At 35.7% G+C, this 23,921-nt stretch overlaps 1 protein-coding gene across 5 annotated transcripts in view; it reads right to left on the bottom strand.

Moving 5' to 3' along the window:
* The window catches only part of FUT8 (fucosyltransferase 8), a 231,580-nt gene that overhangs the window by 46,734 nt on the left and 160,925 nt on the right, over positions 1-23,921 (bottom strand). For all 5 annotated transcript variants that reach the window (XM_037125938.2, XM_053673294.1, XM_037125937.2 and 2 more), the window contains 2 exons: positions 17,688-17,802; positions 2,116-2,353 (listed from right to left, as the gene is read on the bottom strand). In XM_037125938.2, coding sequence (XP_036981833.1) covers positions 2,116-2,353; positions 17,688-17,802 — 353 coding nt within the window. The remainder of the gene's footprint in view (positions 1-2,115; positions 2,354-17,687; positions 17,803-23,921) is intronic.

Raw genomic sequence — 23,921 nt, 5'->3', positions numbered from 1 at the left:
AACACCCAGGTCTACGTTACTTATAAGATAATTACAAGGATTAGCTGAGGTCAACAATGTGCAGCAGGGTCAGGCCTGGCTAGTACTTGGATGGGAGACCACTTGGGATTACTGGGTGCTGTATGCTTTTTACCTAGAAGTAAATCTAACCAAAGATGTAAAAGATCTGTACTCGGAAAATTACAAGACACTGAGAAAGATACAAATAAGTAGAAGCATATTCCGTGTTCATGGACAGGAAGAATTAACATCATTAAATGGCCATTATGACACAAAGCAATCTATAGATTCAATGTAATTCCTATCAAGATTCCAATGACATATTTCACAGAACTAGAACAAGTATTTCAAAAATTTATCTGAAACTATAAAAGGCCTCACATAGCAACAGCAATCCTGAGAAAGAAGAACAAACTTGTAGGAATCACACTAACTAATATCAAACTACATTATAAGACCATAGTAATCAAAATAGCATGGTACTCACATAATAACAGAAACGGAAGAGAATAGAGAGCCCAGGAATAAACCCATACTCTTATAGTCAATATTCCACACAGGGAACAAGCATATACAATGGACTAAAGATAGTTTATTCAAGAAATGGTGTTGGGAAAATTGGACAGATATGTGCAGAAAAGTGAAACTAGACCAGCTTCTCACACCACACATAAGAATAAATTCAAAATGGATTAAAGACTTAAATGTTAGACTGGAAACAATGAAAATCCTAGAAGAAACATAGGCAGCAAAATCTCAGACATAACTCATAGCAATAGTTTATCAGATAGATCTCTCCAGGCAAGGGAAACAAAGGAAAAAATAAATAAATGGGACTACATCAAACTAAAAAGTTTTTGCACAGCAAAGGAAAACATCAACAAAACAAGAAGGTACCCACAGAATGGGAGAACATATTTGTCGATACATCTGATAAGGGGTTATATCCAAAATTTATAAAGTACTTACAAAACTCAACACCAAAATAACAAGCAACCCAATTAAAAAATGGGCATAGGACCTGAATAGACACTTCTGCAAAGAGGACATAAAGATGACCGATAGACATAAGAAAAGATGTTCAACATCACTAATCATCAGAGAAATGTAAAAACCACAATGAGAAACCCTCTCACACCTGTCAGAATGGCTATCACCAATAAATCAATAAACAACAAGTGCTAGTGAGGATGTAGAGAAAGAGGAACCCTTTTGCACTGTTGGTGGGAATGCAGACTAATGCAGCCACTGTGGAAAGCCATATGCAGATAATTGAAAAAAATTAAAGATGGATCCTCCTTTTGACTCAGGGACCCCAGTTCTGGGAAGATACCTGAAGGAAACCAAAATGATAACTTGAAAGAACATTAAGCACCCCTATGCTCACTGCAACCTATTTACAATCACCAAGATATGGAAGCAGCTCAAGTGTCCATCAGGAGATGAGTGGATAAAACAACTATGGGACATTTACACAATGGACTACTACTCAGCCATAAAAAAGAGAAGAAAGTTTTACCTTTTGTGACAGTATGGGTGGAGTTATACTAAGTGAAATAAGCCAGTCAGAGAAAGACAAATACCATATGATTTCACTCACAGGCGAATCTAATGAATGAACACAAGCAAAATAGAAATGGACTCAACAGACAGAGGATGACAGCTAAGGGCGGGGGGCAGGGAGTGGAGGGATTGTGCGAAAAGGAAAAATGACTCATGGACATGTACAACAGTGTGGTGACTGCAGGGGTGAAGGGGATATAAGGGGACTACATGTAATGGAAACATGATATAAAAATCATTTAAAAAGTTACATGGAAGCACTCTAAAAAGTGAAAGGTATATCACCACCATCATCATTAAAAGAGTAAATTTCACTCCTTTGAAAGAGCTTAGTGATTTTCTAAATCCAGATGAAAATAAACATCAGAAATGAAATAGATCATGAGACACTTTTTAAAGAATATATTATTCTAGATAACTGGATGATGTACAGCATTCATGGATCCAAAGAAAAAGATGATTATGAGCCATAAAGTTGTACAAAGAAATCTGATAATCTGGTTATGTGGCAGTTCAAGCCAGAGAACCTGACAAGTTGCACAGACTTCTTACCTGACCAGTGTCCAGCGGAGATGCCAGATCTGTCTGTGCAGGTCTCACTTACAGGTCTGAACACAGTTTCCCATCCACCAGTAGCATAGCGCCAGTTCTGAGATTCTAAGATCAGTGTTCGCTGGGTGCCATATGCAATCATGAAGCAGTAGACCACGTGATGGAGTTGACAGCCATAGCCACAGCCTTTGTTGATATTACACACCAGCTTCTTGGCTTTGCTACAGTCCTTGGGATTCTGTCAAGGAGGAAGATAAACAAAGGTGAAGATAAGCTGTACTGAGCAACTTCTCTTCACAGGTGATAAGTGCATAAATCATGTAAGACAGGACCAACCCAGTCAGTATATTTTATAAGGCAAAGAATCCAGCTTTAAAAATAGAATTTCAAAGAAATTCTATGAGCATATTTAGGGAGACAGCAGTAGAAAAGAACAGTTACTTTGGAAACATCACTAAACAAATGTGAAATTAAGCAGTTACATTGAAAAGAATACTCTTTTCACTTCTCCATCATGCAGAACATGCGAGTGTGATCATCTCTGAACTCAAAGCTGCATATGTTGAGATTTTTAAAAAGGAGGTAAAAAAAAGTTCATTTATTTCAGCTTCAATTCAGCATTCTGAGTGTACCTTCCCTGATGAAACTCAAATCGTCTTAAAGGAAAAATTATAATACACCTTTTAACTCCACCTATCTCCCGAGTTCTAGATGTCACAAACAAAATCAGTATGGAAGTAAAGCCACTGAGTAAAAAGATATCTGAATTCAACAATTTCAAAATATCAGTAAGGGGACTTAATAAAAACCAATTTTGATAGCTACAAGTAATTTTCACAATGAAATGTAGAAAGCATTGTATACTAACTGTCTTGAGAATGTAATAAGCCACTTTTGAGTCAGAAGGTTTATTTTCCTATATGCATATTTGTTATTTGTAGCTGATCTACTCATCAGCTTCTGTGAACAGAAAGTGATTAAAACACTTAATATTATCTAATAATGGGTGCAATGGGCTCAGCTAATGTGAGGATTTTTTGTCCATTCTAATATCAATTTTGCTGTTATTCATATGAGCTGTTGGTAAATATCCCCAGGCATCTTAGTTCTTCAAATAAAAATCTGTTTTGACAAGGACTCCTTAGCCTGAGAGGTTTTTCAAGCTGTTTTGTCTGAAAGGGAAGAGAAAGAATGGGTGCCTTGAGGAACAGAATCTTCTCTCCCAGAAAGCAAGAAGCCAAGTAACTAGTTCTCAATTTATATGAGCCTTGAATAAAGCAATTGCCAAATCACAAACCTCCCACTATTTTCTAAGGATATTACCTATTCTGTCAAGTAAAGATCCCTAGGAACAAAAGTTAGGACAGTGAGGCCATAAAATGTCTCTTAAGGAAAAGCGGAGAAGGGAAAATGCAATAGTTTTCTTTCAGAAGAGGTTATCTTTCACATTCCAACACTGCAGCCTGGCCTTTTTAATCAAAGCAGAACCTATACCAGTGATTTTCAACCTTTTGCATCTAATGGCATATATAAACTAATTACTAAAATTTTGCAGCACACAAAAAATATATTTTTGGCTGATCTGACAAAAAATATGTATAATTTTTATTCATTCACACCAGACAGCTATTGTTATGTTGGCTGTTGTCTTCTTTTTTTTTTTTTTTGACATTGTAAGGGAAAAGAGGCCAGTTCCCCTGACTAAATAGTCAGGTATTGCATGTTTTAAAAATTCTTGCAGCAAACCTGTTGAGAATTGCTGACCTATACCATCAAGAGCCTTCTGAAGAGTCAGAGTTCTATGACTCCAAGACAGCCCAGATAAAATTCAGCAAGAATTGGTCAATACTACTCCTATAGTCAAGTGGTAGATTTGCTGATTCTTTTCTCCTAAGACCCTAACTCACAGCAGACACCTATAGCAATAAGAATTCCCATTCCAACTGTTACAGCCACAAAATATTTGAGATGGACAGGGGAGTGTGATATTATGCTCACAGGGAGACCAATATCATTTACTTTCTGTAGAACATTATACAAGCACCCTGGGAATAAACATCCTTCTGAAACTAATCCAATGCTTTATTTTTAGCTCAAGTTAATAATAACTCAAAAAGAAAACAAATAGATATTATAGAATGAATGGTACACCTGAAACCTATATGATTTTATTAGCCAATGTCAGCCCAATAAATTCAATTTAAAAAGAAAGCTAATAAAGAACACTGTCATTTGTCAAATTTTTCATGTTTTGTGTAAGAAATACAACACATGAATATTTTTAAAACTCATATAAATGACAAAGAAAATGTCCTTCATATAGTTTTCAATAAACTTTTTTCTTTTAGAACAGTTCATAGATGTACAAAACTATTGCAAGGATAGTACAGAGGTCCCATATACCTCACACCGAGTTTCCCCTATTATATCTCACATTAGTATTCATGTTTTTAAGGGAAAAAAAGAGTGAGGGAATATTATCATAAAAACACCTAACCCTAAGTTTTAAAACTATAGATTTATTTAAAGAAGACTCACTTTGGCATTTAAGAAAAGCATATATACTGTGTTTCGTAAGAGAAGAGTTAAACCACAGCCATTCTTTGTTACTTTGGCACTGCTAGGATTTAGAGGTTTCCACTGCCTTCACTTAATAAATTAACAGGAATTGTGAGTTAATGATGTAATATTACAAAAGAGTACCGATTCCACAAGTTTCACATCAAATCATAAGATAAAGCCTTTTGCCATGACTATTTATATTTTCTATACACACAAATAAAAGCCTCTTCAAAGGAAAGTTTTCCAGCCACAATGTAATTTCCCTCACTTCTCTGCCCAGTAACTACGGACCAAAACATGGCACAAAAAAGGCTAAATAAAAGCAAAACAAAACAAAAACCCATGCAGTCAAATAAGCCAAACATAGTATCTCCATGCATCTTCTGCAAAGAGTAAATGTTTAGTAAACCATCGTTAGTTCAACTGAATTTCATGTACAGAGACAAAAGCGATGCCATTTTTTGGTGGGGATAACACTAAAACTCTTGGCCAATTTCAAGCACACAATACAGTGTTATTAATTACTGCCACCATGCTATACATTAAACCTTTAGACCTTACCCTACATAACTGAGCCTTTGTTCCCTTTGACCAATATCTCCCATTTCCTCTACCTCGCTTTCTCTGGTAACTTCTGTTTGACTCTGTCTTTATGAATTTGACTCATCTAGATGGCACACGTAAGTGAGATCATGCAGCATTTGTCTTTTGTCTTATTTCATTTAGCATAATGTCTTCCAGGTTCATTTGTGTGGTCACAAATAGCAAGATTTTCTTCAATTTTTATGGCTGAATAACATCCCATCACACACACACATCTTCTTTAACCATTCATCCTTTGATAGCATGTACATAGGTTGTTTCCATTATCTTGGCAATAGTAAATAATGTGGCAATGAACAAGGGGATAGAGATAGCTTTTTGAGACAGTGATTTCATTCCCTTTGGATATATATACTCAGTAGTGGGACTGCTGTATAATATGGTAGTGCTATTTTTAAAATATTTTTATTTATTTATTTTTAGAGAGAGGGGAAGGGAAGGAGAAAGAATGAGAGAGAAACATCAGTGTGCGGTTGCCTCTCATGTGTCCTCTACTGGGGACCTGGCCTGCAACCCAGGCATGTGCCCTGACTGGGAATCCAACCAGCAACCCTTTGCTTCACAGGCCAGTGCTCAATCCACCAGGCTACACCAACCAGGGCGGTAGTGCTATTTTTTAAAGGAACTTCTATACTGTTTTCCATAACAACTGTACCAACTTAAGTCCCGCCAACAGTGCCTGAGGGTTCCCTTTTCTCCACATCCTCAACACTTATTTTTTGTCTTTTTGATAACAGCCTTTCTAACAGGTGATATCTCATTGTGGTTTTGATTTGCATTTCACTGATCCTTAATGATCTGTTGACCATTCATGTCTTCTTTAAGAGATACCAATTAAGGTCCTAAATCCATAGTGGGTATTGTGTTTTTTGTTTGATGGTTTTTTGCTATTAAGTTCCTTATATATTCTGGATGTTAATCCTTTATCAGATATATGATTTGCAAATATTTTCACATTCCACAGATTGCCTTCTCATTTTGTTCATTGTTTCATCTGCTGTGCAAGGCTTTTCAGTTTGATACAGTCCCATTTGTTGATTTTTATTTTGGTTGCTTGTGTTTTTGGTGTCGTATCTGAAAGAAATCACTACCAAGACCAAGGTCAAGGAGCTTTTTCCCTCTGTGCTCTTCTAGCCTTTCTATTGTTGAAGAACTTACACTTAAGGACTAAAAGTCCAAATTCTGGGTATCTTTCCAGCTCCTCTCTAACAACATTCCTTCTCTAGGGAAGCGTTAAACCACAGACAGCTCCTATTTACAATAAAGAAAAGTCAGTAAAAACCAAAGGAATGAGCCAGCTAGGTTAAGTTAAATTTTATTGTGCTCTTTATATGTTCTAATCATAACACTAAACAATTTCTAATTTGTTTGTTTCAAAAAAGTTGCAACATATAGCTTTGCGTTGGTAATGAAGGAAAGATTCACTAACAACACGGTGAAAGAATTTCATCATATTGGAAACAGTCTGATTTTTATTTCTCTAAAATTATTTTTGAAACCAAAGCAAATAAGAGAACTGAAATACTGTATAGTGGTAATTAAAATGAAAACTCTGGGCATAGTTAATAATCATGAAAGAGAAAGCTAAAAAGCATTCTCATTTTTAAAAGCCAAGACTGAAAATTATTGTCTCTAAACATAATAAACAAGAATATTTGCACAGCAAAGTTAAGATAGTATTGAGGTGTCCTTTCCACAACAGTCGTTTGCAACTAGTAAGGACAACATGATAGCTGAGGCACAAGTAGGCTACCAAGTGCTTCAGAAAATCAATTTCCTTGTGTGTAGTTTATAAAACTTTATGCGTAAAAACTTAATGGAGAAAAGATTTCAAGATACATAGTTTACAGACTGTTATCCTGATAGACTGAAGCAAAGGCAGACAATTACTATACAGATATAGAGGAGGAAAGCTTATCTTAGTAAGTACAGCAACAATTGGCCTGCTTTAAATGCATTCTCAAGACTTTTGCTCTTTGCTGAGAACTCTCTATTGAACATTTTAAAGGCATTTCTAAAAAGATGAAAATTTTACAAATTCAGTAGAATGCAACAAATAAATGTGGTACATTTCTTCCACTGAGGGCTTTTGAATCAATAATCTGTCATCTCTGGGTATTCCAGGTGGTCTCTAAAAAACCTCTACCCTGGGGTCAAGAGATATGCACACCACAGCAACCTTGGGAGTATTTTCTGCTATCATACAGGCCACACAGGAAAGGCAGGAAAAAAATGAGATGCATCCAAGTCTAATTCTCTCATTCAATAATCTAATGTAAACAAAATTCCTTCCAATGCTAGAAAAGTTTAGTTACCAAAGGTACCAGATTCCAGCAATCCTACATAAATGCACAGAAGATCTCATCAAGCATCTTTAATTTTTCTCTCTAAGTTTACACCCTGATATCCAGATCTCAGAACCAACATTACTAGTCATGTTAAAAACAGCATGCTTAAAAATTAAGGCTGAATTTCAGAAAGGTCCTTCACCATCATTCTACTTAATGGGACCCATTAGGCTCTTTTTCCTCAAAACCAAAACACAGGATGATACGGTACACGCTCTTTTAAAAAAATGAGGGAGAAGGGAAAAGGGGTAAGGAGGAAGTAGTATGGAAAAGAAGAAATAAGGGAAGGGAGGAAGAAAGAGGAAGGAAGGAAGGAAGGAAGGAAGGAAGGGAGGGAGGGAGGGAGGGAGGGAGGGAGGGAGGGAGGGAGGAAAATAGAAGCAAGCTCCAGAAAGGTTACCCTGTTTTACATAGGATCACTGAAGGAGATAGCAAACACAACCAAGAAACCCTGGTTGAAAACTTTGTTCTTGTTCAGAGGCTGCTGCACATGTTTTGTTTTGCTTTAAATAAAAGTCAGAATAATTTACATTGTTTTGCCAGCTCTTTTCATTCTGCAAAGTGCTATTCTTAGAGGTACTACTAATACTTATACCACTTTTCTATGCAGTGTTTTTTTTCTCTTAAATAAAACCATTAATAATAATTCAACCAGCTGTCAAATCTTGCTACTTCTTCTCTGGGATAGAGGCTGTGTCCCATTTCTCTATGCAGCTAGCCATGCACTGAAAATCCAGTGTTAACTGAGTATAAATTTCTTTGGAATCCCCAGGGGTTTTTTTTTATTATTATTAAAAAAATCCTTTCTCACTGCTTCAGTTTAATAGTGCTCTAACAGTGTTTTTGCTGTTTACTTTTAACTCATTTAAGACCCACAATAAATTGCAAAAACAGTACAGAGAGTTACTGTGTACCTTCCACACAATTTTCCCCAATGAGAACATCTTACTTAACCACAGTGCATTATCCAACATCAGGAAATTGACATTCCACAACACTATTTAGCTAAAATGTAGGCACTCTTTGGACTTAACCAGTTTTTACATGCACCCATTTTGTGGGGGTGTAGCAATATCACATTTTATAACATGTACAGACTCCTGTGAGCACTACCAATCAGGACACAAACGGCTGCATCACAACAGAAATCCTCATACACCGCCCCCGTTATAGTCAGACCCTTCCTCAAAACTTAATCCCTAGAAACTGCTGATCCGCTCTCCACAACAATAATTTAGTCATTCTACGAATGTTATAAATGGAATCAGACAATATTTAGCCTTTTGAAATTGGCTTTTTAAAATCATTTTGCGTAATGCTCTTTGAGACCTGTCCAAGTTATTGTGGGCATCAACAGTTCATTCCCTTTTATTACTGAGTAGTATTCTGTTCATGGGTTATACCAGAGTTTACTCACCCAGTGAAGGACAATTGGGTTTTTACATTTTGGTTATTACAAATTAAGCTACCATGCATGCGTGTGTACAGCTTTTTGCATGAACATGAGTTTTCATTTCTCTAAGATAAAGACACAGGAGTATAATTGCTGGATCTCACTGTTAGGGTATGTTTAGCAAACTACCCAACTGTTCTCCAGAATGGCTGTACCATTTTTACATTAGTATGAGAGAGCTGGTTGCTCTATATTCTCAGTACTTTTTATTTTACCCACTCTGATAGGTATGTAGTGGTATCTCATCATGTCTGTAACTTGCATTTCCCTGGTAGTTAATGATTTTGAACATCATTTCTTGTGCATATTTGTCATCCAAATAGCCTCTTTGGTAAAGTTGTATTTTGAAAACTTTCGCCCATTTTCTAATGCCTTGGATTGTTTCTTACTATTGAGATTACTGAGTTCTTAACACAGTCTGAATGTAACACCTTTGTTGGATATGTGATCTGCAAAGATTTTCTTTCTCAGTCTATGGCTTGTTTTTCCTCCCTCTTCAACATAGTCATTCATAAATTAATTTTTTAAATTTTGACAAAGCTTAATTTATTTTTTCTTTATGAACCATTCTTTTTGTGTCAGAGTTAAGAGATTTTTGTTTAAGTCACAAAGATTCATTCCAACACTTTCCTCTAAAAGTTTTATAGTTTTACATTGATAATTATTTTATGCCAGACTTACTATTTAAGTTAATTTTATATAAAGTGTGAGGTTTAGATCAAGGTTCTTTATTTCCCTACAAGATGTCCAATTATTTCAATACTATTTATTGAAAAGACTGTTTCCTCCATTGATTTGCTTTTGCACATTTCTCAATTGCCCACTCATATATTAAAAAAAGATAAAAACTGATATTCAAACAAATACGTGTAGAAGAAGCATGTCTATCTACAGCAGGGCTATTCTCATGTAGCAAAAGGTGAACACAACCCAAATGTCCATTAACAAATGAATGGATGAAAATTTTCTGGAAACACATATAATGGAATATTATTCATCCATAAAAAGAAATGAAGTACTAATACATGTTAGAATATGGATGAAACTCAAAAACATCATGCTAAGTGAAAGAAGCCAGACAGAAAAGGTCACATATTGCATAATTCCATTTATATAAAATATTGAGAATAGGTAAATCCACAGAGAATGCAGATTGGTGGTTTCCAGGGGCTGAGGAAAGGTAGAATGGGGGAAAAAGGGGGCAAATGCTTAATGCATATCAGGTTTTCTTTTGAACTGGTGAAATATTTTGAAACTGGATAGAAGTGGTTATTGCACAGCCATGTGAATGTACTAAGTTATCACTGAATTGTTCACTTTAAGATGGTTAATTTTATGTTATATAAATTTCACCTTGATAGAAAAAAGTTAGCATACATATGTGGATCTATTTTAGACTCTATTCTGTTCCATTGATATATATATAAGTATACCCCTCCTCCAATAGCATACACTATCTTGATAACTATAGCTGTAATTTAAGTCATTATATTAGAAAATGATTCTCCCAACTTTATTCTTTATCAAAATTGCATAAGCTATTTTAGTTCCTTTGCCTGTCTATATAAATTCTGGAATCAATTTATAGATATATAAATTCCAGAGAGAGAAGATCCTTGGGATTTCATAGGAATTGTGTTAGCCTACAGATTGATTTGGAAAGAACTGACATCTTTTCTATCTTGAGTTTTCCAACTCATGAACAGGGAATGTCCATTCACTCATTTAGGTCTTGATTGATTTCATCAGCAATTGATAAGTATCTTTACCTAAATATTACATTTTCATTTTTTAGAGCAACTGTAAAGGGCATTGTGTCTTAAAATTTTGGTGTCCAATTGTTTCTTGCTAGGATGTAGAGATATGATTAGTTTTAGTCCACTGATCATACATTTCATAACTTTGTTAAATTCACTTATTTACTCTATGAGTTTGTTATGCAGTTATTGTTTAGTAGATTACTTGAGATTTTCCTTGTAGACAACCATGCACCTGCATACAGGGATAATTTTCTTTCTTTCTACTACAAATGTCATTTATTTCCTTCTCTTGCCTTATTGCACTGCACAGAATTTCCAATAGTGTGTTGCACAGGAGTGATGATAGTGTTCATCCTTGCCTCATTCCTAATATACGGTGAAAAGCACTTAGTCTCTCATCACTAAGTATGATGTTTACCTATAGATTGTTTATTGAACCTATAGGCTATGAAGCCATCTGGTCCTGTACTTTTGTATGTTGAGAGTTTTTTGATTACCACTTCGATTTCATTGGTAGTAATGGGTCTGTTTAGATTTTCTAATTCTTCCTGGTACAGTCTTGAGAGGTTATATGCTTCTAGAAATTTATCCATTTCTTCGAAATCGTCAAATTTGTTGGCATATAACTGTTCCTAGTATTCTTTAACAATTCTTTGTATTTCTGTTTTGTTGGTTGTAAACTCTTTCATTTATCATTTTCCTTGGGCTCTCTCTCTCTCTTTTCATGATTAGTTTGGCTAGCGGTTTGCTGATTTTGTTGAACTTTTCAAAGAACCAGGTTTAGTTTCATTGCTCTTTTCTATTTTTTAAAATTCCTATTTCATTTATTTACACTCTGACCTTAATTATTTCCTTCCTTTGTTTGCTTGGGGTTTTGTATGTGCTTCTTTATCTAGTTCTTTAGGTGTAAAATTAGATTGTTTATTTGGGATTTTTAAATGTGTTTGTTCCTTGAGGTAGGCCTGTACAACTACAAACACCCCTCTTTGAACTGCCTTTTGCTGCATCCCATAAATTTTGAAAAGTTGTGTCTTCATTTCTATTTATTTCAAGGTAATTTTTGATTTCCTGTTTGATTTCCCCTTTGAGCCACTGGTTGTTTAGTAGCATGTTGTTTACAGTCCATGCATTTATGTTTTTTCCTGTTTCCTTCTTCCTGTTGTCGATTTCTGGTTTCATGCCATTGTAGTCAGAAAAGATGCCTGATATGATTCCAATCTTCTTCAATTTATGGAGGCTTGTTGGTGGCCTAATATGTGATCTATTCTGAAGAATAATCCATGCACACATGAAAAAAGTGTACTCTGCAGTTTTGGGATGGAAGGTTCTATAAATGTCTATTAAGTCAAGCTGGTCTAATATGACATTAAGGCCATTAGTTCCCTATCTGTCTGAATGATCTATCAAATTAGGAAGATTTCAGTTATTTTTTTCAAATCCTCACTTTTATTTCACTCTCCTTATGGGACTCCACAGACACAAACATAGAAAAGGTTTTGTTGCCCCACTAAAGGTCCCTGAGACTCTACCTTTTCCAACCTTTCTTCTGTCTGTTGTCAGATCGCTTAATTTCTGTTGATCTAACTTTAAGTGCACTGAAGAAAGGTTTCTACCATCTGCCATAGCTACTGTACTCTGAGCCAATTTTTTACTTAAGCTACTGTATTTTTCAGTTCTAAAATTTTCATTTGGTTTTTCCTTGTATCATCATCTGTTGCTTTGCTGAGGCTTTCTATTTTTTCATTTGTTTCAAGTCTGTAATTGCTTAATGGGGCAGTTTTATTGTTATAGCTTCTTTAAAATCCTTGTCAGGTAATTCCAACATCTGTGTCTCATCTCCGAGTAGTGTCTGCTGATTATCTTTTGTCATCTGAATTAAGATTTTCCTGGTATGATAACGAGTGTTATATTATGAGACTCTCTTTCTACTTTAGTAGGCAGTCTAACTGTTTAGATTCCTAGTTCACTTTCCTGGACTGTGGCTCAAATGTCAATTTAATGGTTAAAAGCCTTTTTCACTGATATTTTGCTCCGCCCCACTTGCAGGGTATTCTGAAACTCGGCTAATATATTAGACCAGAGTTCAGTTCTCAAACCTCTTTCTGTTTCCGATCAGTTTCACACACGGCACATTCAGAGGTCTGCCTCGGACTCCAAAGAGAGGTTTAAAACTCCGTTTCTTGGATGGCATCCTCTTCCTAACTCCCCCTCAAAGCTAGTTGGAAGAGGAATGGGAATTGCCTCATTACTGCAGTGTGGCTATAGTGGGTTTTGTCCAAAGTCTCTGCAGTTCTAATGCCAGCTGGAAGAGGTAGAGGTGCCCTCATTATTTCAGGGCAGATATGGTGAAAAGCCTGTGGGTTCAATCTCCACAGCTGTTCGCCCCCAGAAAGGGTAAGGAAGCAACTTTCCATGATGTTCATCTGGAATAAGGTAGGTCAAGGGGGAACCCAAAAAACCTAGAATTATCTTTTGGAAAGCAGGTGCCTTGAAGTATGGGCTTCCCCAGCTAGGTGAGTGTTCTAGGAACCCATTTGTGTCAATGTATCAGCTGGCATTGTTGTAAGAGGCTGTGTCTAGCTTTAGTGAACTGTTTTCAAAAACTCTTTCAACGTGTTTGCCCACGTCATGACGGGTCATGATGGGTGTTTTACGAGTGCACCTGCCCACACTATGCTGGGTGTTCAGCAGTATTTGACCAAAAATGGCAGATGGCTGTGCCCCACCCTCCCTATTCTCCCAATCTCACTCCAAGTGACTTTTTCTGTTTCCTTGGATGAAAAAAGTCCTCACAGAGAAACATTTTGCCCTGTGGAAGAGGTGAAACAAAAAACAGCAGAAGCATTAAAAGGCATCAAAATCAACAAATTCAAAAACTGTTTTGAGCAGTGGAAAAAACATCTCAATAAGTGTTTGGCTTCAAATGGAAGAGTACTTTGAAGACGACTGAAGTTTAAACACATGAGAATAAATACACAATTTTTTATAAATAAATTCTGGGGAATTTTGGCTCCGTAAACTGGTATTTTTAGTTTGAAAGATTCTCTAGCATCCCCAACTGAGATATACAGGAGGCAAAACAAACAAGCAACAAACAAAACAAAGGAAATTAACTCCGTATAGGATTTCTTTTTGTTGTCATTAGCCAGAAGAACAATGTATAAAGTGTTTTCTACATCTTATCCAGAAACAGAAGGCTGTAGTTTAAGCCTAACATATTTTCAAACATTTAATGCACATTTAAATCACATCTATAATGCTACTTACTTGTTGGCAAACTAATGATTTTGTGTTTTCAGTGAAATTTTGGCTTATATAGGTTCCTTTTAAAAAACAATAAACCAACTTTTATTTAACAATTTAAATCTTGGGGACAATATGGTACTGTATCTTCTTATATAAGGTAAAAGGAAAACATAACATTTGTTTGAAGAAAAGAACTCTAGCAATGAACACTTAAAGAGATTATTTAAAGCCTCTATGGGACGCAGGCTTTGAACACAGGAAGGATTCCTTATATTCAAAAGCTTTCTCTCAGGATTCAGCTTTATTTCCTTTCTCATCTATTATATAAGTACAACAGGCAGGACACTGAGTCATTTGGTTGCACAACCAAACACAGTAACTGTCCTATCCCTACCCTTTTAAACATAACCAACCCTCATAAGGCATACTATATAACCCCTCTCTTTATTTCTAATGATACTTGCAGCTTCAATCTATGGTCTCCTTTACAAACCCTGGCACTACTAAACCCAGAAAGTCCAGTCACTCTACTCACTCCGGTGGAAGAGGATTCATACCAAAATTCAAAATTAAAACAAAAAGCAAACAAACAAACCTCCAAATAAGCAAATAAACAAAAACCCACCAACCTCAGGTAGATCTGAGCAAGAGAAAAATCCAAAGCTATAGGGCTATTTTATTGGCAGAACATCAACTAGAACACTTCCAACAATCCTAGATAGCCTCTGATATGCATTGACTTGACAGGAGAAATGATGGTGCTGAAAAAAGTTGTAATGGGGAAAATGTAATCATTTTTTAAAAATCACATAAAAAGCTCTGCTCTTCTAATTAATCCATTTCATTAAACCAGCAAAAATACCACTCTTTTAAAATAGCTCTCATGCTTAAAAATATAATGGGAATAAATATTCCTGTTAAAAGTGTTCCTTAAAAATATGTATGTTTAATTTTGTTGGAATGGGAGAAAGGACTCTTATTCACCTCTATTCAGAGAAGATGAAGAGTGACTGTTATCTTTAACCTCTAACAAATAAGGTGTTAAAAATATAGTCCTTGACTTCACATAAACTTTGACTACATTAAAAAAATGACCATGAATATATTAAATAATTAAAGAAAATTATTTTCTAAAACTTTTTTTCTAATAAGACTTTCACTGTCTCCTTGAATACTGAAAATCACTTTTCCCCTGGGGGAAAAAACAAAGCGTGAAAGTAAGAATTTGTTAAATAGTAATAACTGAAACTAAAGTTAAGGTTCACGTGAAATGCTGTTTAGCCAGTGCCTAAAAAATTAAAAAGTCAAGGTTGTTTTAAATCATTAGCAGGACTTACAAGTGAGATTGTCTCACACAGAACCAGAGAAATCAGCAGAGGGTCAAATTTGCACTATAGGTAAGAGTGCTCGGTCACTTAAAAAACAAGAGAAAAAAAACTAAACTAGTTTCTTGTTACAGTGTGAGGAGCTGAACTATGAGCAAATCATAGTTTAAATACAAATTTTGCTGGGTGAAAATTTAATAAATATGTGGAAATGGAAGAAACTCAGAAACCACAGTTTTTCCATTTTAAATGAGATGATAGTTCTGCACCACCAGCTGTTTATAGTTCATTGAATGAAGTTCTAGTTGATAGGAGATAATTACCTCTTCTCTATAGGAGGCAAGTGTTTCCCATTCTACAGACACCTCTGATGAATGGACATAGGAGTATGAGACCAAGACAGCATGCCAAGATCATTTCGGTTTTCAGTGATCTCTTTAAACACTTGGTTTTCTATTTTTTCCTATTTAAGCATAAGAAAATGTGCACCTTAACATATACAGAATCAAGTCACTGCTATAATTCTCCTTTTAACCATGAAAGGAAAGTAGAGTGATTGGACATTGGAAGCATACATACCATCAATAGTATTGAAAAGAACAGGCATGTGCCCTGGCCAAGTGTCTCAGTTCGTTGGAGTGTTGTCCTGTACACCAAAAAGTCATGGGTTCAATTCCCAGTCAGGGAACATACCTAGGTTGTGGGTTCAATGCCCAGCAGCGAGGCAACCAATTAATGTTCCTTTCTTTCTTTCTCTCTTTCTCCTCCCTCCTCCTGCCTCATTCCTCTCCCCCTCAAATCAGTAAACATATCCTCAGATAAGGATAAAAAAAAGGATAAGCATGATAATTTCAGCTGAGTACTGAAGAATTCTACTTATTGACATTGCTTTCCCCTGAAGACTATTCTATCTGTAAGCTCCTTGTCAATTAATGATGCTTCCATTATCCCAGTTCCTTCAGCCATTTCACCTACTCGGAAGGGCCTATCAATTCTGCCTTTCCAGTCTCTCCAATTTGTCTCTGCGCTTCCAATGCAAATTGCCACATACCTCAATATTTACCACTTGCTGAATGATCCTCATATCCTAAATGGTCTCCTTGCTGCTAGTGTCTTTCAATACTAACACAGTTTAAACAAAACTCTACTTTCGGATTAATATCACTAAAGCACCACTCTCGTCATCCCACTCTTATGAGTAAAAACCTTTCAAAAGTAGGTTGTGACTCCAAAATAGAAAAAAGCTTGCAGCAGATGAAGAAAAAAAAAGAAATCAATTCTATCCTCACAAATATGTTAGAGTAGATATGCATATTATTAACTAAAAGAGAACAAAACATGAAGAGAATAAAGTGAAAAGGGCTTGGGACTTGGGGTTTACCCTTGATTTTTACTTCCTATTTCTTGTTAAAATGATTTTTATGCAATAAATAACGTCTCAGTGACCACTTACTACTTAAAGCTTAACCTATAAAGCTGAACCTGCACCCAAGAACCTCTGCAATCTAGCTCCCAAACCAAATAAGCCTTTCCAGCTAATTTTCCATCCCTCCTTTCACATAACCCAAAACTCCAGACAAACTAACATATCCCACATCTCATTATGTTCCTGTGTTGCCCTTTCCCAGCTACAGACCATTACCCACATCATATGCTTCAACTAGTGTGCTCTTCTCCTGTGTGTCTAAATCTTACCTAACTATCCTTTACTACTAAATTCAATAAACACTCTTTCCACAAAACTACCCCTAAAATCTCCATCTTCCAATGAGGATTTCATCTATATCTCTTGTATAAAATGTAGAACTTTCTATTTTGCACTGTAGTTGTGTGTGTCACACACACGCACAGAAGTAGCCCCCTTTAAGGCAGGGGGCTTATTTTGGCCATCTTTGTCTTCTACTCAAGGCATCACAGAGAGTCTGTCTGAATAAATGTGTCAAATGAGTGAGTGAGTACTGTCAAAAAGCAAGGGCTAGGAAGACTAAAAACCAACAGCAACTCTTATTATGATTTTCCTTCTTTTTCACTCAAGCCTGTTTCTTTTTTTTTTAAAGATTTTGTTTTTATTTCTATTTAGAGAGAGGAAGGGAAGGAGAGAAACATCAATGTGTGGTTGCCTCTTGTGTGCCCCCAAGTGGAAACTTGACCTGCAAATCAGGCATGTGCCCTGACAGGGAATCGAACCCGTAACACTTTGGTTCGCAGCCGGCACTCAATCCACTGAGCTATGCCAGCCAGGGCTCAAGTTTATTTCTTAACCTAACTTTCTTACCTGAAGATATGTTATTCTCCGCTGGACCAGTTCTGTCAGATCTTTGGCCTCTTTTTCCCTCCAATCACCTGCTCCATCTGTTTGACTGAGGTAGTATAGATCCGTCATTATTGACCTATTATAAAAGCAAACAACATTGGAGGTCTTACTTTTTTGTACTTCACCAGAGGATTACACAACCATAAGAAGAAAGTAAAATTCTTAATAAAGATTGGTGTTCACACTGAACATGAAGGATGTGAAGTTCAATTAGTCTTTAACATCCAAGATTCATTACTATTATACATTTTTACTGGTAAAAATAACCTACTTCTAGCCAGTCAACTGTACTTATTTCCCAACACAGAGCACTACAGAGACCAGGGGGAAGTGGATAGTCATGGATGGATGGATGGATGGATGGATGGATGGAAGGAAGGAAGGAAGGAAGGAAGGAAGGAAGGAAGGAAGGAAGGAAGGAAGGAAGAAATATAAGGGAAAGAAATTAAGTTGCAGCCAGGATTTGAATACTATCTTTTTGTTCTTACTACTGTCATTTCCTGTCCCCTCTTAAATTTTCTCTTTATACTTTTAACACTGAATGGCTGAAAAAGGAGATCAGAGAAAATTTTTGACATAACTCTTAAGTGATGGTCTAACCCAAGGGTCAGAAAACTTTTTTTTCTATAAAGGGCCAGGTAGTAAATGTCGTAGGCTTTATAGGCATCTTTTGCTTTTCTAGGAGGAAAGCTGCCATTGAGGATATGTAAAGTAATGGGTGTGTCTGTGTACCAATAAAACTTTCTTCACAAAAACAAGCTATGAGCCAGATTTGGCCCTTGGGCCATAATTTGACAATTCTTGACCTAAACTAATAAAATAATTATGAAGATACTTCTCATTTGCATGTAGCATGCGCAGTTTCAATTATAATATGGTTAATTTGCTACAAAGTAAACTAACAGACCCAGGACATTACATTACCAAGAGAAACTTTAGGGCTGGTGCAGATGGTTTTATTTGTAGTGCATTAAATAAAAGTCATGACTTACATTTACCATAAAAAAAGCAAGACCCTCTCTTTCTGTAACAACCCCCACCAATCTATTAGCAACCATGTAGTCAATTTCTAACCACATATCACCCACTGGCATTGCCACCAGTGAACACTGAGCCATCAACTGAGCCACAATCTTTTCTCATCTGATTTCAGCAGTAGCCTTTGAATAGGTTTTTACACCCTGCTTCCACCCTTGCCTAGCTCTATCTATTCTTAACAGTAAATTAGAACAGTGAAAACATAAAAGTGAATGTTTTTACTATGTTACATCAGTACTATGTCTTGGCAATTAATTATTCATATCCGTTCCAATCTGTCTAGGAAGTGGAATAACCAAGCTTATAACAAAAAAGCCAAACACCAAAAAGAGAAGCACATAATAGTCAACTAAAATCGAGTTTGCTTTTTAAATATGTTTTTCTTGGCCTGCCCACTGGAGGTCATATAAGGAAGACCAGACCAGAAAATGATGTTAAATTCAAACTCGTTTTTTGATGATTCAATAATGTTTAGAGGTTACCATCCTGCATAATTTATCATCTTTTGGCCAAAGACATGAGAATAATCAAATAGAAAGTTTCAGCTGTGGCCCATTATTGGGAAACATAGTGATTGAAAACCATTTTACAAAAATGCTCAGTTTTCAATGACTCCACTCTGAAATGAAATCTCCTAACAGTGTCCCAAAAGCTGGAAATCTGGCTGTCTTGGTTTTAACTAAGAAGATATCAAGAAACATAGAAGGGAGCTGGTAAATCTAAAGGCCTGGTATGAAGCCAGGTGAAAGCCTGGGAAATACAAATCCAGGCAAAGTGCCAGCAGAACAGAGTTAGTCCTGTGGGGGGCAGTGTATAGGTGCCTGAAGACGACTGGTAGAACAGAACAGAATCCAGGACTCTGACAGCAAGCCAGCAATGTCAGGCAACAAATCCTTTACTTCAAAAGCAGGGCTACATTTACGTTCCTTGTATTTTCTGTTACATTCCTGTTTTTGTATTATGATATTCATAAAACTTGTAAATGTCCTACTCTGTTCTCAACTGTGCCACTGAAGAACCACAAGAAGAGTATTTTGCTTATACCTGATTCAAAATGTTAAAGAGAGAAATTCCCTGGGGACTGGCACAGAACAGATGTAATTCAAGCAAGAAAATCCCAAAGTGAAGGAACTAATCCTTATTAAAGTAAATGTCACATGAACTGTAAACAAATGATTAGGTATATTGAGTAACAATATTTTTTATCATGCACATTCAATTAAAAGAAAGTCCATTCTCCATTGTTGAGCATCAGAATCATATTCCAAACCAGAAACAATATGTTATTTTTACGGATTTGTCTATAACTGTGTCTTAAGACTACTTTTACATACAGGGATCACTTAAGTCCTCCAAAGTGACTCAAGCATGAAGTGAAGAATACTGAGTACAAAAAGACCCGTCAATGTCAGGCTTTCTTCCAATCCCATGCTTCTTATCAGTATGATCCCCTGCATTCACTAGCTGACTTCTAACAGATACACCCTCTTTTGCAGAAACCACTGTTGAAATTAACTAGAACTTCCAGGTTTATTCAAGGTAATTGATTTTTCTTCGTTGGTCTTCACAATTTTTAGGATTCTCAATTACTGACGAATATTTTTACCTCAATAACATAATTTTCCTTAGCTGCATAATTTTCATAAATCCTTCAATGGAATAAAATTTTGTTTTTACAAAAAGGCACAAAGTAGAGTATGGAATAATCAGTGAAAGAGTGCACATACCTGCCTCCCCACCAAAGAAAAAACATAGCTTGCTGAACACTAACTAAAATAGTGAGTGCTTAGCACTGTGAGGTAGAGATGATGTTTAAACTAGAGTTTCAGGTCTCAGGAGATTACAATTTGCCAGGGAAAAAAGCCAAATTAGTACACAAGAAACAATAATATCCATTAATGAAAGCTATTCTCCTAGCAAAATGCAAGTCCTCAATTACCTCTGACTCCCCCTTCTCCCCACAACAGATGTTACCAAGTCCTGCAGCTTCTCTTTTTCACACATGCATCCCTTTCTCTCTATTCCCACTGCAACTCTCCAGATCCAGAAGCTCATTATCAAAATTCTTCTAATTTCTTGGCACCAAGTTCTCTTTCACATGGCTGTTAAAATTAGCTTTCTAAAATGTACAATAAGACTTGTATCCAGAATAAGTAAAAAATGCTTTGAGCTCAATAATAAAACAAACAATTCCCCCCAAATTAAGCATGTGATTTGATCAGACATTTTATCAAAGATGATAGATGAAAGACAAATAAATACATTAGAAGATGCTCAACATCATTAGTAAGGAAATGCACATTAAAATCACAATGACATACTGTTACACTGCTATTAGAATGGTGGTGGGTAGTGGGGGAGAATGTAAAAATTAAAAAATACCAAGTGCAGACAAAAATACAGAGCATTTGGAATACATTACTGGTGAGACTGCAAAATAGTACCATTACTTTGTACAAGAGTTTAGCACTGTCTTATAAAATTAAACACACACTCAACTTATGATCCATCAATCCCACTCCTAGATATTAATTCAAAATAAATGAAAATATATTTCTTCAAGAAACATGTGTGTTACTGTTCATAGAGGCTTTATTCATAATCACCAAAAAATGGAAAACAACCCAAATGCCTTTCAGCTGGTGAATGGATAAACTAACTGTGATATAACCATGCAATGGAATATTATTTTGCAATATAAAGGAATGCATTACCTCTACACAAAACAACATGGATGAATCTCAAATACATTATGCCATGTGAAATAAACCACACTCAAAATTCTACACAGTGTATGACTAATTGCATTTACATAAAATTCTAGAAAAGGCAAAATTATAGGGACAGGAAGCAGATCTGGTTACTGCCAGAGACTGGTGGTGACGAATGTGCTGACTACTAGGGGGCATGATGAGATTTCTTGGGGCAGGAGCAATTTTTGTATCTTGACTATGGTGGTGGCTCTAAAACTGTGAACATTTGTCAAGGCACACAGAGCTACAGACTAAGACATGCATGTGTTATCACATGTAAGCGATACTGTAATAGTTACCATATTTTTGCTGTGTATAATGTGCTCTCACATATAACATGCATCTACCTTTTTGTGCACATTATACGTGGGATTATTATACCCATGATATATAATCAATATACCCATGTATATAATGTGCAACCTTAGTTTTCCCTCAAAATTTTGGGCAAAAAAAGTGTACATTATACTGGGCAAAATACAGGTGATTCGGAAAGGAAACAAACAAAAAGAGAATAAATGCTTCTATCAGACAAAGTTCTAAGAAAGAAAGAAAGCCCTTTGGAAGAAACAAAATTCATTAATTTTTTTCCCTATAATTGATGCCTTTCTGAACCCCCCCCCCCATCACACACACACACAGAAGCTGAGTGATTCATAGGGAAATCTGAACAAGAAAAGTGATCATCTCAACCTTTGATTTCTCAGACAACACAGGCTTTCAGTCTAGAGATAACCTAACACTATAATTTGGGTACTTATAAAAATGAAATAAAGATTTTTGTGTAATGTAAAAATCCCCAAAGGCAAACATAAATGCTTGTCTTAATTCTTACACTTAAGGACCCTGAAAATTATTGGTAAGATGGCATATTGTATACACATATGTGTATACACACACACACATATTCACATGCACAAATCTCCTCTATTTGTACATTCATTAAGTGTTATTTCTCTAACGTTTAATTGTGCTTTGCTCATTATCTGTACCACTGTGTTCTAATCTGGCTGCCTGGAGTTAATTTACTACCCTGTGAGGTTGTATCCACAGTTCATTATACTTTCTTCAAAAGACAGCAAGAGAAATTGACCTTGTACCTTAGTAAGAAATGTTACTACTTAACATAAGCATATACTAAAAGGCAGTATCAGGAAACGTATTCAACTTCCAAAAAATTTAACAATGATGTACATAAACTATTCAGGACCTGGCTTTTCTCATTTGTACATCCGTACAGCATTTCTACATATAGTAACAAGTATATGCAGCAAAAATATTTTTTAAATAATTTTTTTATTTACAAAAGACCTAAAAATTAAATTCTCAAGCAATCTAATTAAATCACTCAAACTTTAAACATTCTAATATTCTATCCATTTGGTCTAATGGTCTAACTACTGCTTGATTGCAACTAGGCTAAAAATTTTAAAGGGTCTGTCAAATGTGTGGCATAACAATTCAATATCCCTTAAAATTTATACTGTCTTATTTCTGTAGATTCATTAATGTTGAAATGATTCCAATAAACTGATAGATTTTATTTGTAATTTCGCTTAAAACAGTAGAGCGATATTTCAAAAGCTCTAGCATATTGCTGATGATGTTAATATATATGAATCCATTGCTTGTAGGGTAATTCTTTTCTTCTTCACAGTGGTAGGTTGTGTTACTACAACAATTTTTCATTTACTGTTAACTAATGAGATTAGTAATTGCCATCACACTCCTACTGGGAATACAGACTTATAAATATAATAGAGCTAAGGACAGTTTCCACTGTATTTCTAATGACTCTCAGATCCATTCTGTTTCACATGAACCCACCAGCACCAAAATCCTTTCTTTTCTATGTAATATAAACTGCATACTTTCAAAAATGAACAAACAGAAGAAACAAATTTAATTAGGCAGATTTCAGTTTCTCCTTTCTAGCAACTAAATGGAAGGGTAATGAACAGAATGCTCTGTTTCATCAAGAATCTATGAATCTTTAATTAGACACTCTAAAAAAGAGGCTATTTTAAAGTTTTTAGTGTTTGAATTAGAAACATAATTGCCAGCCTCAGTATGAGTTCCAATATACTGTAACAGAAAACTACAGACTCCACTTCAAATACTAATTGTATATGAAGGGAATTTACAGGAAGATTTCCAATGTATTGTTAGCTGACACCACCACCTTCAATTTATTTAGGGTATAGGGTATAAAGATTCCTAGAAATATATTTTAAATAATATTTTCCAGGGGTATATTTTTGGTTGATGAACTGCATTTGATAATTACTGCCCTTTAAGATCTCATGTATTCTCCTACTCATGAATATGGTAGGTATCACTGACCATTCAGCAGGGAAATTACCAAAAGTTTTAGTTTCCCATTCTGAGATTATCATCTTGACTA

Source organism: Artibeus jamaicensis, unplaced genomic scaffold (genome assembly GCF_021234435.1).
Source record: "Artibeus jamaicensis isolate MK-2021 breed Jamaican fruit bat unplaced genomic scaffold, CSHL_Jam_final contig_851, whole genome shotgun sequence".
In the NCBI taxonomy this organism is placed as follows: Eukaryota; Metazoa; Chordata; class Mammalia; order Chiroptera; family Phyllostomidae; genus Artibeus; species Artibeus jamaicensis.
Note: the sequence above shows the minus strand (reverse complement) of the source record. Positions and strands in the feature narration are given on the sequence as shown.